At 54.8% G+C, this 15,278-nt stretch overlaps 1 protein-coding gene across 5 annotated transcripts in view; it reads right to left on the bottom strand.

Moving 5' to 3' along the window:
• The window catches only part of PRDM11 (PR/SET domain 11), an 87,229-nt gene that overhangs the window by 12,134 nt on the left and 59,817 nt on the right, over positions 1–15,278 (bottom strand). For 4 of the 5 annotated variants that reach the window (XM_055423903.2, XM_055423906.2, XM_088843272.1 and 1 more), the window contains exon 5: positions 13,798–13,865. In XM_055423903.2, coding sequence (XP_055279878.1) covers positions 13,798–13,865 — 68 coding nt within the window. Of the gene's footprint in view, positions 1–3,835; positions 6,289–9,246; positions 9,669–13,797; positions 13,866–15,278 lie in introns of those variants that run through there. The other variant, XM_088843271.1, reaches the window with a different exon arrangement.

Here is a 15,278-nt window from a genome sequence, read left to right as displayed (position 1 = left end):
GGCCACAAAACAACAAATAGGACACGATTCCTCTTCTATGAGTAGTCAGATTCTCGGAGACAGAAAGTAGAATGGCGGTTGCCAGGGGCTGGGGGAGGGGAATGGGGAGTCAGTGTTTGATGGGTACAGAGCTCAGCTGGGGAAGATGAAAAGGGTTCTGGAGACGGATGCTGGTGCTATTTGTCCAACACTGTGAATGTACTTAATACCACTGACCTTTACACTTAAAATGGTAAATTTTATGTTATGTGGATTTTCCCACAGTTTCTGTAAAATTAAGGAAAAGAAACCATCCAAAATGTTAAGATGTGGATCAAGAATGCAAACTCTGCATACCACAACACTGACTTGTTTCACTGCTTCTAATAGTGCAAAAGCATCTAAATGTCTAAAACCAGAGAAACGATTTAATAAACCGTGGTATATTTGTATGCTGGAATGTTACTCATCTACAGAAAAATCTTTTCAAAGAAGCTTTTATGACATGGAGAAATGGTCCCGATATAATGCAAAGTGGAAACAATAGGACTGATGTATTATGGTTCTAATTGTGCTTTTAAAAACAAGCCTGGTAAACCACTTGAAATATACCAGTCCCATGGATGGAGGGGCCTGGTGGGCTGCAGTCCACGGGGTCACGAAGAGTCGGACACAACTGAGCAACTTCACTTTCCCTTTTCACTTCCATGCATTGGAGAAGGAAATGGCAACCCACTCCAGTGTTCTTGCCTGGAGAATCCCAGGGAAGGGGAGCCTGGCGGGCTGCCGTCTGTGGGGTCACAGAGTCGGACACGACTGAAGCGACTTAGCAGCAGCAGCCTGAAGATCCCCTGGAGAAGGCAATGGAAGCCCGCTCCAGTGTTCTTGCCTGGAGAATCCCAGGGAAGGGGAGCCTGGCAGGCGGCCGTCTGTGGGGTCACAGAGTCGGACACGGCTGAGCGCCTTCACCCACTCACTCACTCTGCTTTTTCATAATTTTCTGTACTTTCCAAGTCTTCCTCGATAAGCAGTTATTACTGTTAATCCCTCTCCCCCAACCCCTAAAAAAGCCAATTCCAGTACAAACGCCAATTCCAGTACAGCCTGGCAGTGGGGACAGTCATGGTGGCCAGCAGCTTTGGGAATCCACATCTGTGGTACCCCAGGCATAGCGCCCCTCACGTATAATCTCAACTCCCCAACTGTAGGAGTCTGTCTTTTCTTCATACGTGAGATTTCTTCTGAATGTGCAAACTCTTTTTCCAGTCCCCATTTTAGCAAGAGCCTGGGATTTGACATCCAAACTTAATCAGCCTAGTGGTCAGCACAGAGCCAAACTCAGGCAGATCAAAGTTCTCTACTCCTGACGCGGAAGGTGAACCATTCATTCATGTTTTGCTCGAACAAGAATCACCTGAATCACAGAGCCCAAGGGAAAAACTATACAGTCTTTCCTTTTTCCAGTTTCTAAACAGCCATCTGGCTCGAAAAGATAGAATTATTTTCTCTGACATTCAACTTGAACAGAAAAAAGTAGATGAACACAAAACGATCAGGGATGTATTCCAAAGAGCAACCTGGTGAAGATGTCAGAAGGTTTAGAAAGAATCAAGTCCATTTCCCTTTCTACCTCCTCATACTAGAATCAATACTTAGGAAGAGAGGTTCTACTGAGCCTTTCCCTTCTCCAGGGGATCTTCCCAACCTAGGGGTCGAACCCAGGTCTCCCGCATTGCAGGCGGATTCTTTACCAGCTGAGCCACCAGGGAAGCCCACTGAATAGCACAGGGAACTATAATCGATGTCCTGTGATAAACATAATGGCAAAAAATACGAAAAAGAGTATGTATATCTATATACACACATATATATGTAGGTATAACTGAATTACTTTGCTGCATAGTAGAAATCAACACAACGCTGTAAATCAACTATATTCAATTAAATAAACTGTTAAAATATTTAGGAAGAGAGCTCCAAAACTTTGTATAGATCACAAAGTATCTTCAAAGATCAAAACTGGTTCAGCATCCTGTTGTACTTGGTTGTTCTGAAAGTTGGCATTTGAAATACAATACACATGGGGGCTCTCAGTGAATCACAAACAATCCATTCCCCTGAAAAGATGTTTATATCGTTTTTGAAGTAAAGCTAAGTGGAGCCAGCTAAGTCCCAACATCAACTATTTCTAGCCAGGTCTCCCACTTTCACGTATTTTGCGGTAACACCCAAATGGCTGGATCCACTCCTAGAATCCCTCTGTCCTCACTCAACAATCCCTGTTTGAAGAAGCACACCTGTTCCATTACAGGGCTGCAGGTGAACAAGAGCCCTTCCTGGAACAGAAGGCTTCCAGGGAGTGAAAACCTATTTGTTGTTTCCAGGTCACTACCTCGTTGGCTGGAAGCACAGAGTATGTCAGAAGGATGATAGAAAACGCACCGCACAGGCTGATCTATGAATACTAGTGTTTATTTGACAGTTTTTCAAACCCTTTGAAGCAATCGAGGGGGTGGGTGGTGGAGGTGGTGGTGGTGATGGTGGTGGGGTGGTTCTGGCCTGAAACTTCCTTGGTGATAATGGCTTGTTTTCACTCTCAACTCTTTGCTGACTTTGGGCATTGGCTGGATAAGCTCTAAGACAACACTCCTCAGACCTCAGCCACTGTGTCTTATCAAGTGCACCGTATTTTCTAACTGGCTCAGGAAATGAACTATCAGCTTCAACTCCAGAGAGAAAATAGCCTACAGGGCATCTATTTTGTTGGAGGGGATAGACAAAGGCCAGGCTCAGACACTCCCACCCAGTGGCTCTGTCTCGGATGCAAAGGAAGCAGCCCCGGGCCCTGAGGCAGAGATAGGAAAGGAATGGCCAGGGAGAGGCTGGGCTCTGTGCTCTGCTGGGCATCAAGGTCTCTGGGCTTTGAAGGTCTTTGGTTCATGCATCCACCCCGCTAGATCCTCACCTAGACTTTAGAAGAACACACCCAGCCAGCCCTCCTTTGGCATGGCTGGACGCCTCTTAGGAGCGATGTCCCTATCTGAAAGCTGAAACTGGCTGTTCATTCATTTCCATCCACTGGCACCAGCTTCACCTTCCTGTTTAACTTACTAGCCCCACATTCCCACTGAAGCCAAGAAAAAGAAGTGGAAAACTTTTCCATCTGAAGTCGACAAGTCTCTGCATCTCTGGGTCCCTTCTGCTTCCCCCGTGCCCTCTTCTCTCCCCAGGACCAGAGGGAGAGGCCAGCCAGTCACCACTTAGCACCTTGACCTTGGTGGGAAAGACATCCAGGCCTTGTTTCACAGCATCTTTGCATCTCCTGGAGATTGGGTAATCTTGATTTTCATGACCCTGCTTTTTTGGTCAAGAATAGCAGAGGAGGACCTAGATTCCAAGAGATCAAAGGCAGGCTGGACTTTTCCAGCAAGTGGATGGATCCTTGGTCAGGACCTGGGTATTTCCTGCCTGGGAGAATCTCTCCCTGTGACTGAAAATAAGCCAGGGCAATGCATAGGTCAGGGGGTCCCTTTCCTGCTGAAGAGACTCCCCAGGGGAGCCAGGGGAAGTCACTTCATGAGAAGCCTCAGAACTAGGTGAGCAGGGCTTTACCTGTGCCAGTCAGACACCCAGATCAGTGGGCACGTGAGCAAAAAAAGTGAGTGTCTCAGAGTGGGCCCTGAGGTACCCTGGCAAAGGGACAGCCCGCGACCCTTCCAGAGTCTCCTGCCAGAAATGGTGGGGCTTTTCCCCCCAGGACCCCTAACATACTTTTAGCGGACAAAAGGTAAAATCCATTGAGCAACATCTCACTTTTGATGAGCAGAGAAATTAAACACAGTGAAACGATTTCTTATGTGGATACTTTGCCTCCCTCAGCTCATCAATTCCTTTCCTTTCCTCTAAGGGTACTGAACACAGGGCGTCTGAAAGCTGATGGGACCTGGAAAATGCCAGGGGCACTTGAGCGCCTCTCACTAACACGTTTTTCCTCGGTCATCTAACCCTTGCTTTGGGGCCTTGAGGTTTTCACAGGAAGCGAAGAAAGAGAATATACACCAAAGAAAGATGCTGGAGACCAAGTGTGTTCCAAGTGTGAGATCAATTCTTTTTATTGCCATCTTAACAAAAATACTTGGGAAGGCAATCTTTGATTCCAGCATCAGAGGGTGGGGCAATGCCAGGCAATATAGTCAAGCCATCGGGCTGTCAGACAGGGCAGAGTTCACTTTTGGGGATCAGGAACCCCCAAAGGACCACAGAATGGGAGAAGGAGCCCAGGACACTGCAGTTGCCCTCCATTCTCCCAACACGGGGCAAAGCTCGGGCTGGGTTTAGAAGCAGCACTCCAGGAACGGCCAAGGCAGGCACTGGGCACAGCGATCCTCCCAGCCCCCACTCTGGCTCTAGGGGGCTGGTGTGGAAGGATGGAGGGCTGGGGATATATGGCAGCCTCCAGCCAGGGAGCAAAGAGGACACAGAGATAAGCTGGCAACTGCCACACCCCCACCCGAACTCCCTCCCTAACTCGAAGAACCCGGCTCTCTCCCCACACTCCAGAACCAAACACGAAGCTTTGAGATGTGTGTAGCTAATGCATAGGCAGCCCAAGCAAGCGGAGGCATGGCATGCTGGAACCTGGAACGGGACGGGAGCCCTGCTGGGTTCTGGGTTCTTTTAGAAGCCAGGGGAGGGGTTGCCTTCTAGATCCTGAGATTTGGACCCTACTTCTTCCCAGCCACTGGCTGTCAGCCTTAGTGTCGGGGTCGGGGTGGGGGTGTGTGGAGGGAGGGGTAGGTGGAAGGGCAGGGGGTGGACTCACATCCTAAATGCTGCTGTTGCCTCCCACTCAATACCCAGAGGGCTTGGCAGGGGCAGGAAAGGAGTAACACCCCTCTCAAGTCCAGATCTGGCCTCTGACAGGGGAGCTGGAAAAATCCACAGGTCCGACTTCCGGTTCTGCCCTCACCCCAGAGTAGAGGATGCTGTTTCATTTGTCATCTATGAAATGCAGATGAGGATGGTGGTAATGACGAGCGTAACACCAGCCTCGGCTGCCTCTCCCGCTCTGTCCTGAGGACCCACCGAGCTCACACGCTCGGAGAAGTGTAAAGTGCTCTAAGATCGCCAGGTCGGGTCTTCCCCTTCCTCTGACGTCGCCTGGCTCTCCTCCCCGCCCCACAAAAGGCAAGCACGGCAGCTGAGCACACGCGCGCGTGCGCGTGTGCGCACGCACGGAGGGCAAGCAGAAGGCCAAGGCAGGGGCGCCACCCACCGGGGCTCAGAGCCCTGGGGGAGGGGAGGGCAGACCCCTCCCTCCCGGAGGGGCTGAGCTCTGTCGGCCCATCCGCAGGCCTCGCCGCCCTCCCCCAGCCTCCCCACCCCAAAGCAGCAGGATCAGGGCCTGGGAGGCTGGTACAGCAGCCCTGAGGATGGAGAGCAGGATTCCACTGAGATGCTCTTGCAGCCCCCTTTCCTGCAAGGCCTGCTGCCGCGGGATGCAGACCAAGAGGAGGCTGACCTTCCAGGCCAAGCAAGCATTGAGCAGGCAGTCTTCCTGCATCTTGAGCACCTACCAAAGGTGAGGGAGCCGGGCTGAGCCCAGGGCCGCCCACGTGTGTTCAGTGAGGAGACGGCAGTCCCCCCGCACCCTTCAAGCTCATCGACGGTGGATGCGAGAGGCTGGCCCCCGTCTCAAGGCCAGACGCCCTTCCTCCAGCCTTCTTCCTCCCAGTGCCAACTGGCCGGCTTAGAAATTGTGCTTTCTCTTCCGAGACCTGGTAGTCCGTGCTGGAGCTGGTACCGGGGGCGCCTCTCGGGGCTCCACCGGGTGAGCCTCGGCTGGGGGGGCGGGGCCCACGGGGGCGGCCCCGACAGGCCCCCGCTGAGATGCCTGAACGCCATCCCGGATCTCCATCAGTGCCTGGCACGCCTGGCTGACGCGGCCGGTCAGCTCGGCCATGGCCTGGCCGATGGCCTGCATGCTGCTTGCCAAGTCCCGGTGCACGGTCACCAGCTCCTGGCAGAACTGCCGGAACACCTCAGTCTGCTGGGCGTGGGCATGGAGGAGCTGCCAGTCCAGGCCTGTGCTGGGCGGGCTGGGGTGCGGCCGAGGGGTCCTGCAGGCAGCCTGGGGCGAGGGCCGGGGCAGGGCCTCCGGCTTGGGGCCCACCGTCTCAGACTGGTCGGAGGAGGAGGAGGAACGGAGCAGGGTGGGTCTGGCCAGGCAGGCCTCTTCCTCTGGCGAAGGCCGCAGGGGCACCCGCAGTGGCTGCCTCGAGGGCCCCGGGGTTTCCTCATCTTCATCATCTTGGGGGATAAAGAAACAAAGAAGGGCGAATGATTACAACCCGGAGAAAGACGGCAGCACTGGGCTTGGACACACCCCGCCCACCGGCAAAGTTACCTAGCTTCCCCCACCCTGCTACCCCTCTGTCTAGTTTGGCCTCTGTTCGTTCCCCATCCAGCCGTGGAAAAGTATCTGCTCCCTAGGTCCTCAGGGTATTTGGGCCAAGCACTCCAGGGAGTCAGGTGAGCATAAACACCCCCAGACCCCAGGCCCCCTTCCTATCACAGGCACAGCGACACTAGAGGGACCGTGGTCCCAGTGACGACATGTCAACCCACGGGCTCACTTCCTCTCTCTGCAGCTCAGTTTCTCAAAGCAAAGATAACAACTGCTCTACCTACCTCCCTAACCTCTTGCCCGTCTAGCAGGGCTGTTGAGACTACACAACAGGACAGAAGAAAGGTGCTCTGCAAGGCTCTACACCTGCCAGAAAGGTACTATGATGCTCTTGGCCACCGCCCGAGTTCCAGCCTCCACGCGGCCGTCTCTGAGTCGCTTGCGGCCACCTTGTGGCCTTGCTGGAATCTGCCACTTTTGGTCATGGTGGGGGAAGCTGACAGACTGGAGAAAGGAGGTGCTGGGACAGACAAGTCCAGATAGGGCGGAGCAGATCTACCTGGACGACCAGCCCTGCTGCCCCCTCGGGGCCCCCAGGCGGGCTCCCAGAGCAGACACATCCCATCTACCCAGGAACACCGGATGTGCACACAGGGAGAATCAGACAGACCGCTCCGCGCAGCCCTGCACACTCAGATCTCGGCGGCTCTCTCGTGACCAAGGTTGTGCTGAGCTAATTCCCATAGCAAGAGTGAAAAACATACAGGCTGACCCTTCAGACAGGCACATTTCTCTGCCTGAACATGGGGCGGGGGGCTGAATTCAGAACCAACCCAGGGAAGGTGACAGGAAGACAGATTCAGGTTGCCCTGGGCCGCGTGCCTCCCAAGGGTCCTGGCGTCTCCTTAGGGCCAGCATGGTGGAGAGCCGAGTGCCTCGTAGACCCCCACTTGGTGGACTCCCACTTTGTCGGGGGGGCTGGAAGGAGCAGGATGACTATGGTGACGTCGCTCCCTCCCTTTCAGGGCCTCGTCCCACCCAGCCCCTGGCCAAGAGCCGCAGCAGCTGGAAAAAGGAGGGCCCATTCCGCCTGCGGTGGAGGGGTCCTGGGCCCCCTGCCCAGCTCACGTAATGTTTGGTAATCTCATCACCTTCAGTCTCGGGGAGACAGAGGATGAGCAAGACGGAATTTAAGAAACAGAATTCACCTAGATAGCCCCTTTCTTCTCATAATTTGGTAGCATCGTCCTGAAACTTGGGACCTGGGATTCTCGGAGACCTGGCAGACCCAGGTTCGAATCCCTATTCTGAATCTAGTCCTGAGACCACCTCTGTCTGAAGCTTAGTTTCAGACAAAGCTTAGCTTCATCTGGACGACAGGGAGGTCAGACTGGAGAGTGTTCTGCTTCTTCCTTAGTTCTTAATAGCTGACTCTGAATGGTCTCCTGTCAGGAACACACCCCCCACCCCCCACCCCACCGGCCCCAGGCCAGACAGGAAATTAGCACGTTCCCTGCAGTAGGGGGCCTGGGAAGGGAAGGCTGGGTCTCTGTGAACCATCTTCCCCCGGGCTGACCCGGCTGGCATCCCTGGAGCCCTCCTGCCCTGTTGGTCACTGGGAAGCCGGAGGGCCTCCAGCTGGGACCTCAGGTGGGGGCAGATGTGTGCAGAAGCAGAGCTGAAAGGGTGTGGCAGCCCCAGCAAGGTGGGGGGGGCTCGAGCGCTCCCCCTTCTGGTGAGTGCTAAGAACTACAGCCCCAAAGGACGGCCGCCGCGTCTAGGTCGGGAGATTCCACACCCACCCGGCCCCTGGCCTCAGCGTTCATCCTGAGCTGTAAGAAGCAGAGGGGAAAAAAGGAAGAAACGCTGAGGGAGAAGAAGAGGTGGAGGGGGCCATGGGGAGAGGAACCAGAGCGCAGAGAGAGGGATCTTAGAGAGAGCCTTGGGGCTGGCAGAAAGAGGCAGAGGGCACAAAGAAAAGCAGGCAGCAAGGCACCGCAGAGGGCCCGCGGAAATCGCAGAAACAAAGACCCTGGGAACAGGCACACAGACACGCCGGAGCTTCGGGGCCGGGACTTGGCCGGCTTCCTCTGACGCCCCTCCCCCCTCGCCTGCTGCACGGGGCTTCCCTGGCTCCTCTCTGCTCCTGGAACGTGCCAAGCGCCTTCCCGATGCGGGGCCTCGTACATGCTGTTCTGCCTGCGAGGCCCTCCTCCCCTCCCCTGCGCTGCGCCCCGCGCACACCCGCCGGGTTAACTCTTCCCCACCCTTCGTCTCCATTCAACTGTCTCTCCCCGGGGCTTTCAAAGCCAGTCCACACCTGCTCTCAGGCCACCACCGGCTGCTCTCTAATCTGCAGGGCTGAACCCAACAGGAAAATGCGGGTGCTTGCTTCAAAAACTTAGTCTGAGTTTCAGGAAGGCGAGAGCACAACAGCAGTCAGCCCAGCTCCCAGCCCTTGGGGGAGTCAGGTCGCAGGCCCACCAAGTCAGCTCTGCTCTCAGGACTTCCTGTATTCATCTACCGATCCTTCTTTACGCATTTCCTCCTGCAACTGTTTAATGAAAGGGTTCTTATTCTCACGAGTCTAAGGAACTTCCCGAGAGCAGGGCTGGAGAGGTTTTAGACTCAACTCTGTCTTCCCAGCTCCCAGCATCATGTTGAGGACATATTCTAGAATGAAGGGAAACGGGCAGGGGGAGGACGGAAGTGGGAGAAGGAAGGAAGGGAGGAAGGGCCGGGCGAGGCAGAAGGAACAGGAAAGAGAGAGAGGGCAGGTGAGGGGCCATCGCCAGGAGTGAGCGGGAGGCTGGCAAGGGGCGCGCGGGTGCGCGCGGGGCGGGCAGGCGGGCGGTACTCACAGCTGGTGGAAGGGCTGTCCGTGCCGTCGAGTTCCGCCCTGGGGAAGCCGTGCCCGGACCGGGCCGTGAGCAGCGCCGACTCGATGGCCCTCTCGTGGGCAGTGAGCACGATGGTGGGGGCTCGGCCCCCGGCCCCGGGGCCCGACAGGGACTGCTGCATGAAGGCCAGCTTGTCCTTGGTCCTCCGTTTCATGTCATCCCATCTGTGCTTAATGTCCTTGACAGAGCGCGGGACCTGGCTGACGGAGGTGATTTTCCGAGCTATGCCTTCCCAAATCTTGTCCCTGTCGGCGTGCGACAGCCGCATGGTCTCCCTCCCAAAGAGAACCGCTTCGTGGTGGGTCACCTCGGTGACCAGAATGTCCAGCTCCTCCTTGGAGAACTTGGGCTTCCGCTTACGCTCGGCCAGGGGCACCACGTTCCTTGGGTTGAATATCCCACAAAGCACAATGGGGTAAATGACCGTCAGCGCGGCGGGCCTCCTCCTTCCTAAGTGCCGGCCCCCAGCCGAGGAGCCAGGAGGCGCCCGGGCGCCCTCGCCGCTCACCACCACCACACCCTGCTCCTGGCGCCAGGCCCCTGGCACTGCCGCTTGGGGGGCAGCAGGAGCCGCGGCGCGTGCGACGGGAGTGCAGAGGAGCCGGACGCCTTCTGTTTCGGGTCCGCCTGGCCTCTGACTAGCTGCGAGGAGCCAGGGCAGCTCGGCAGCCTCCCTGGCCCCCTTCTCCCCATCCTGGAACCAGGGGTTGTTACCGAGGGGGGACAAGCACGCTGATGTAAAGAGCTTTAAAGCCCTCGACAGGCATGAAGGATCCTTACTGGGGTTAGGACGAGGCCACAGCCAGAACACAGCGATGTTTGCACAGACCTATGGCTCAGAGGTTAAAGCGTCTGCCTCCAATGCGGGAGACCCGGGTTCGATCCCTGGGTCGGGAAGATCCCCTGGAGAAGGAAATGGTAACCCACTCCAGTATTCTTGCCTGGAGAATCCCATGGGCCTGGTAGGCTACTGTGCACGGGGTCGCAAAAAGTCGGACACGACTGAGCGACTGAACGGAACAGAGGGAGCCCACGGGCTTGCTGGAACATTCTTTCAACAGGGAGACTATTTACAGTGGGCTTCCGAGGGGTGTGGCCGTGTGCTGGTGACGCCCACGATTAAGGCGTGGTCACAGAAAGCTTGTTCTTCACCCCCGTGGGTCTCTTACCCTTCCTAGTCTCCCAGGTCCCCACCTTTGGGTGTGGGCAGGCTCCCCCTTGTCCCAGCCACCACTCCACTGCAGCGCTGGCAGCAGCTCCTTCCTGGCAGCTCCTGGGTAGAGTGTGAGGAGACCCTGAGCACCCACTGGGAGACAGGGTCCACTTTGATGGACCAGGAAGGACCTTTGCTTCCATCTGTACAGAGGGTCCTCAGCCACAGGCACAGCACAGCCCTTACCCCCCTGGCTTGGCACCTGCTCTGGCCCTGCGACTCATTCTTTCCCACAGTGTGGTTCTGTCTACCCTTTATCTCATGCCCATGGTCCCAAAGATCCACTCAAGAGAGCATCCTAGAGTATGATAGGAGACCTGGAGTCCGATTTACTCCTTCTGGCTGCTGCCAAAGCCACAGCAAGGGACAGGGCGCAAAGATCCTTCAGCCTTTGTCTCCCCACTCCACCCACCCAGAATACCACAGCCCAAGTGGCAGAAGAAGAAGGAGGAGGCTTTGTCACCCAGCCAAGACAGTGGCCGGGGCCTGGGCCTTGCACTCAGACAGACTTTGGATTAGAAGCTGAGTTTCCTATGCAAACCTCATTCCCCACCCTCCCCCCAGTGCCACCTACAAGGGCTGCCAGGAGTCTGTTTAGGGCTTCTTAATCTCACCACTACTGGCATTTAGGATCAGAAATTCTTTGCTGGTGGGGGAGAGGGCATTCTGGACAATGTAGGATATTTACCAGCATTCCTGGTTTCTGCTCGACAGAAACCAGCAGCATTCACCTGCAGAGTTGTGACAACCAAAAACGTCTCAACACACTGCCTCGAGGAGACAAAAAGAGCCCCTGCAGGGTTGTGGACCACCGATCTCATGAATGCAGAGTACCCAGCGTGGGGCTGCCACAGAGTCAACAAGTGGGTGTCCATTATATTCCTGGCCTAAACTTAGGTTTTGAGAAAATTAACCAACTCCACTCGATCTTCTTCTAAGCTAGTGAATGTGTCCTCAAATTAGAAGGAGCTGTACAAATGGAAGCCGTACATTAAGGGGGAAGAAGAGGGTCCCAGGATGAATTGGCTTCCCCCTCAACCCAGAAACCACCAGAGGGCTATCTCCCCGGCAATAAACCATAGACCCATCCCCAGCCTCCCCCTTGAGTCTCTAATGAGATGAGGGCCCGCCAGCTGTGGGCCACCCTGGCACCATCTTGGATCAGAATGGGTCCTGGAGCAGGAACAGGACAGACCCCAGGCCAGCAAGGCAGCAGTAGCAGAACCCACCCACACGAGGCCTAGGAAGCCAGGCTTGGCCTGGTCCCTTGGGCACTGGCCTAGATGCCCAGAGATGGGTTCCAGTCCTGTTCTGCCGCTGACCACATCATCTTGACCCTGCTCTGCTTTGGGCCTCACTTTACCACTGGAGCATGAAGATCAGAGCAGAGCAGTGCTTCTCAACCCCAGCAGCGCATCAGAATCACTCCAGAGAGCTTTACAAACTACCGACGCCCTGGGCTCAGTCCCAGCCTGATAAAGTCAGAATCGCGGGAGTGCCAGATGACCACTCAGTTAGCACAGGCGATGAATCCCCTTCTCTGCAGTGATGGCAAAGCCTTGTCCCCATACTGAAAGATCAGAGATTCATGGAAGAGCGGAACTGAATCAGCTCTCCTGGCCAAGGCTTCAGTGTAGAAAGGCCTGACCCAGACCGCGCTCAAACACACTCTCCTTTGTTTGCCTAAAGCCAGGCCAGAGCCACAGGCCAGGGGTCTGGGTCATGCAGTCCATCTGATCGCCTGCTGGACACCTGGTCCCCACTCCCCACTTCTGAGTCTTTGTTCTCAGGTACCCTCAAATGCCTCCCCTGAAGGCCCAGCTCAAAGGCTCTCCCCACCCTCGCTTTCATCTGAGACCCCACAGCACATCGTCCCCACTTCCTCGGAACAACCTCATTAGAAAAAGTGGTTTCCATGGCAGAAGGTGTGAGTCCTGGGAGGGCCAGGGGAGCAGGGCTGGGTCCATCCATCTAGGACGCCTGGTACAGGCTCTGACTCACTGTAGGTGCTCAGGAATAAGGGCTGAGCTGCACATGCTCAGCTGACCTGCACCCAGTGATCGGGGAGAAGAGGGCAGCCAGAGATGCCCACCCACCTTCTTGGAGCCACTTTCAGGGCACAGCTGACCTGACTGTGTGAAAGGGGGCAGGTCCCCACGGCACCAGACTGGGGCCTGCCTGTTCTCAGTGTTTCCACTTCTGCACCTGTTCAATCGCAATGAGGACAGCAGCTCCGACAGATCAGGAGGCGAATCCTTAAGTGTCCCGGAGAGTGTCCACAGCCGCCCGGCTGCCAGCCGGCCTCAGGTGGGAGACCCGTGGGCAGTGGGGCCCAGGGGAAGGGGACCAGACAACTCACCACAACCTCCCCACCTCAAACCAGTTTCTCTGCATTTGCTTGGCAAGTCTCAGGGTTTAAATCCAGCAGACTCCCCTTAGGGAGGCCCTAACTGCCCTCCCTCCAAGCATGATCTCTCCTCTACCCTCCAGCCCCCAACCCCACAGGGCACAAAACTGCATAAACCCTGACAGAGGGCCCGATCCATGGTGTGGTACTGCCTTGGGTTCAGCCCTCACAACCCAGCTACTAGCCCCTTCACGGCTCCTGAATCCCAAAAACAGGCCACCAAGGAGGCAATGAGGCAAGACTGACCTCCCATACTGCCCGCTGATGCCATCGGGCAGGGCAACCCCCCCCCCCAAAATCCCAGGCACAACACACAAGCCAGCAGCATAGAACCCAAAGGAAAGCTCGGCGCAGCTGCCTCTGGGTTACCCTGGGCCAGTCTCCTGCTCGCTCTGGGTGGCAGTGAAGGATCCTTCTGGTGCAAACTTCTGTCCCCAGCAATAGACAAAATCACTCTAACAATCAAAAACTGAGCTAGAGACTGTGCCCTTTTCCCTGGGGGCCTTTTAAACAATGGCTGGGAGCTGCACTGTGATGTTTCCTGCACCCCATCCAGCCGGAGTTTGCCTGCGAGAGGTGCCACAGTCCAGGGACATCCCCCACCTCCATGCAAGAATGCCAGCAGGCTGGGGCCTGGGGCCTCCAGAAACACTGACATGTGTGTCCCCGTAAATGACTGGTCTGGCCACAGGCCTCCTCCAGATCCCCTGATGGAATCCTGGGGGAGTCAGAGGGTTGGTCCCCCAGAGCTAGACATGTTCCTGCCAAGAGCAGTCCAGGGGCCTTCAGGGACTTCTACCACTGGAGACCCTAAAGGGCCAATGTGTTCCCTTGGTCTCCTTTCCAGAGTTTGGACAAGGCTCCTGGGAAATCAGCAGAGAGCGGGACTCACCTCATCCAGTTGGCTTTAGTCTCGTCTGACCCATCTATGGACTTGTAACGGTTGTTTTTGTCCACAATCTGGAATACAGAGAGAGAGTCTAGAAATGGGCATCTTTGAGGGGTGGGCCCTTGAGTCCCAGCCTCCTCCCCAGACCAGGGCCCAAGGCCACCACCCAGAACCCTCCCTGTGGCCCCCCTACAAAGCCCCCATTGCTGCAGGACTGACCCAGAGCTGGGCAGGGATCCCATCTGCCTCCTCTGCCTTGAAGGAATACCCAGCACATGCCAACAAGTGGCATTGCCAAGAACACCACATTGCAACAGCAGTTGAATTCAGGCGTTCTTCTCTGCCTACGGTTTCCGCGGGAGACAGAGGCTGACACCAGATGACCGGGCATGCGTGATTCCAGAGGGCCCTTCCTCTCCCCAGTCTCTAAACATTCAAGAACCTCAGGGTTGGGGGTGGACCCCTTCATCTTCCATAAAACTGTCTTTATTTCATCACCATTTTTGAATCACAGTTCAGCTGGATATGGAATTCTAGACAGATGAAGTTTATTTTGTTTCAGAAAATAAAGACTGCCAAAAAGGCTGCCATAGGCTCTTAAGCAACCTGCTATTAGTCTATGTTGCTCTTTTCTGGGTAATCCGTCTACAGTAAATTCTAAGACTTCCTCTTTATGCTTGATTTTCTGCAGTTTCACTATGTGGTTTTAAAGTGGAGATTTACTTTTTAAAATTCTCATTACTTGTCAAGCATATTACTTGATCAGGATTTATACCTCCTTTTCAACTCTGGAAAATTCTGAGCTATTATGGTTTTGAGTACAGCTTCTCAGTCGTTTTCTTTAGTCTCTTCTTGCAGAATTTGCATTAAACACATATGGTGGGAACCCAGTCTGTTCTCCAGGTCTTACAACTACTCTTTCATAATTCTACCTCTATGTCTTTCTGGGTGACGTTCTCAGAAAATTTCTTGGAATGCTCTTCCACCTCACCCATTCTCTCTTTGACCATGTTCATTCCAGAGTTTATGACTACTGACGTTGTTCCTTTCTTTCCCTCCTTTTTCAAAGACTTTTAATGCAATTAATATTGTTCATGCCCAGAAACTTCAATCGGATCGTTTTCTCACTCACCTTTTCTTATCCTGCCTCCTTTTGTTTCATAATGCTGTGCTCCTTCTTTTTCTAACAGCTTTATTGAAATATAATTAACATATAATATGCCATGTGATAAATTTTGACAAACATATATGTCACAGCCAAGATAATAAACACATCCATCACCCCTAGGAACTCCCGAGGCCTCTGTGATCCCTCACTCTTGCCTCTCTCCAAATCTCCCGTTCGCAGTTCCACAGGCAACCAGGGAGCCGCTTTCCCTCACTACAAATTACTCTGCATGGCCCATAACTTGACACAAATAGAATCATGGAAGGCATGTCTGCCTTCTTTCACCCCGCACGATTAGTTTGAGATTCGTTCCTAC

Source organism: Moschus berezovskii, chromosome 14 (assembly GCF_049115385.1).
Source record: "Moschus berezovskii isolate FMDL1 chromosome 14, NW_MosBer_1.0, whole genome shotgun sequence".
Classification (NCBI taxonomy): Eukaryota; Metazoa; Chordata; class Mammalia; order Artiodactyla; family Moschidae; genus Moschus; species Moschus berezovskii.
This window is presented reverse-complemented; position numbering and strand designations above follow the sequence as displayed.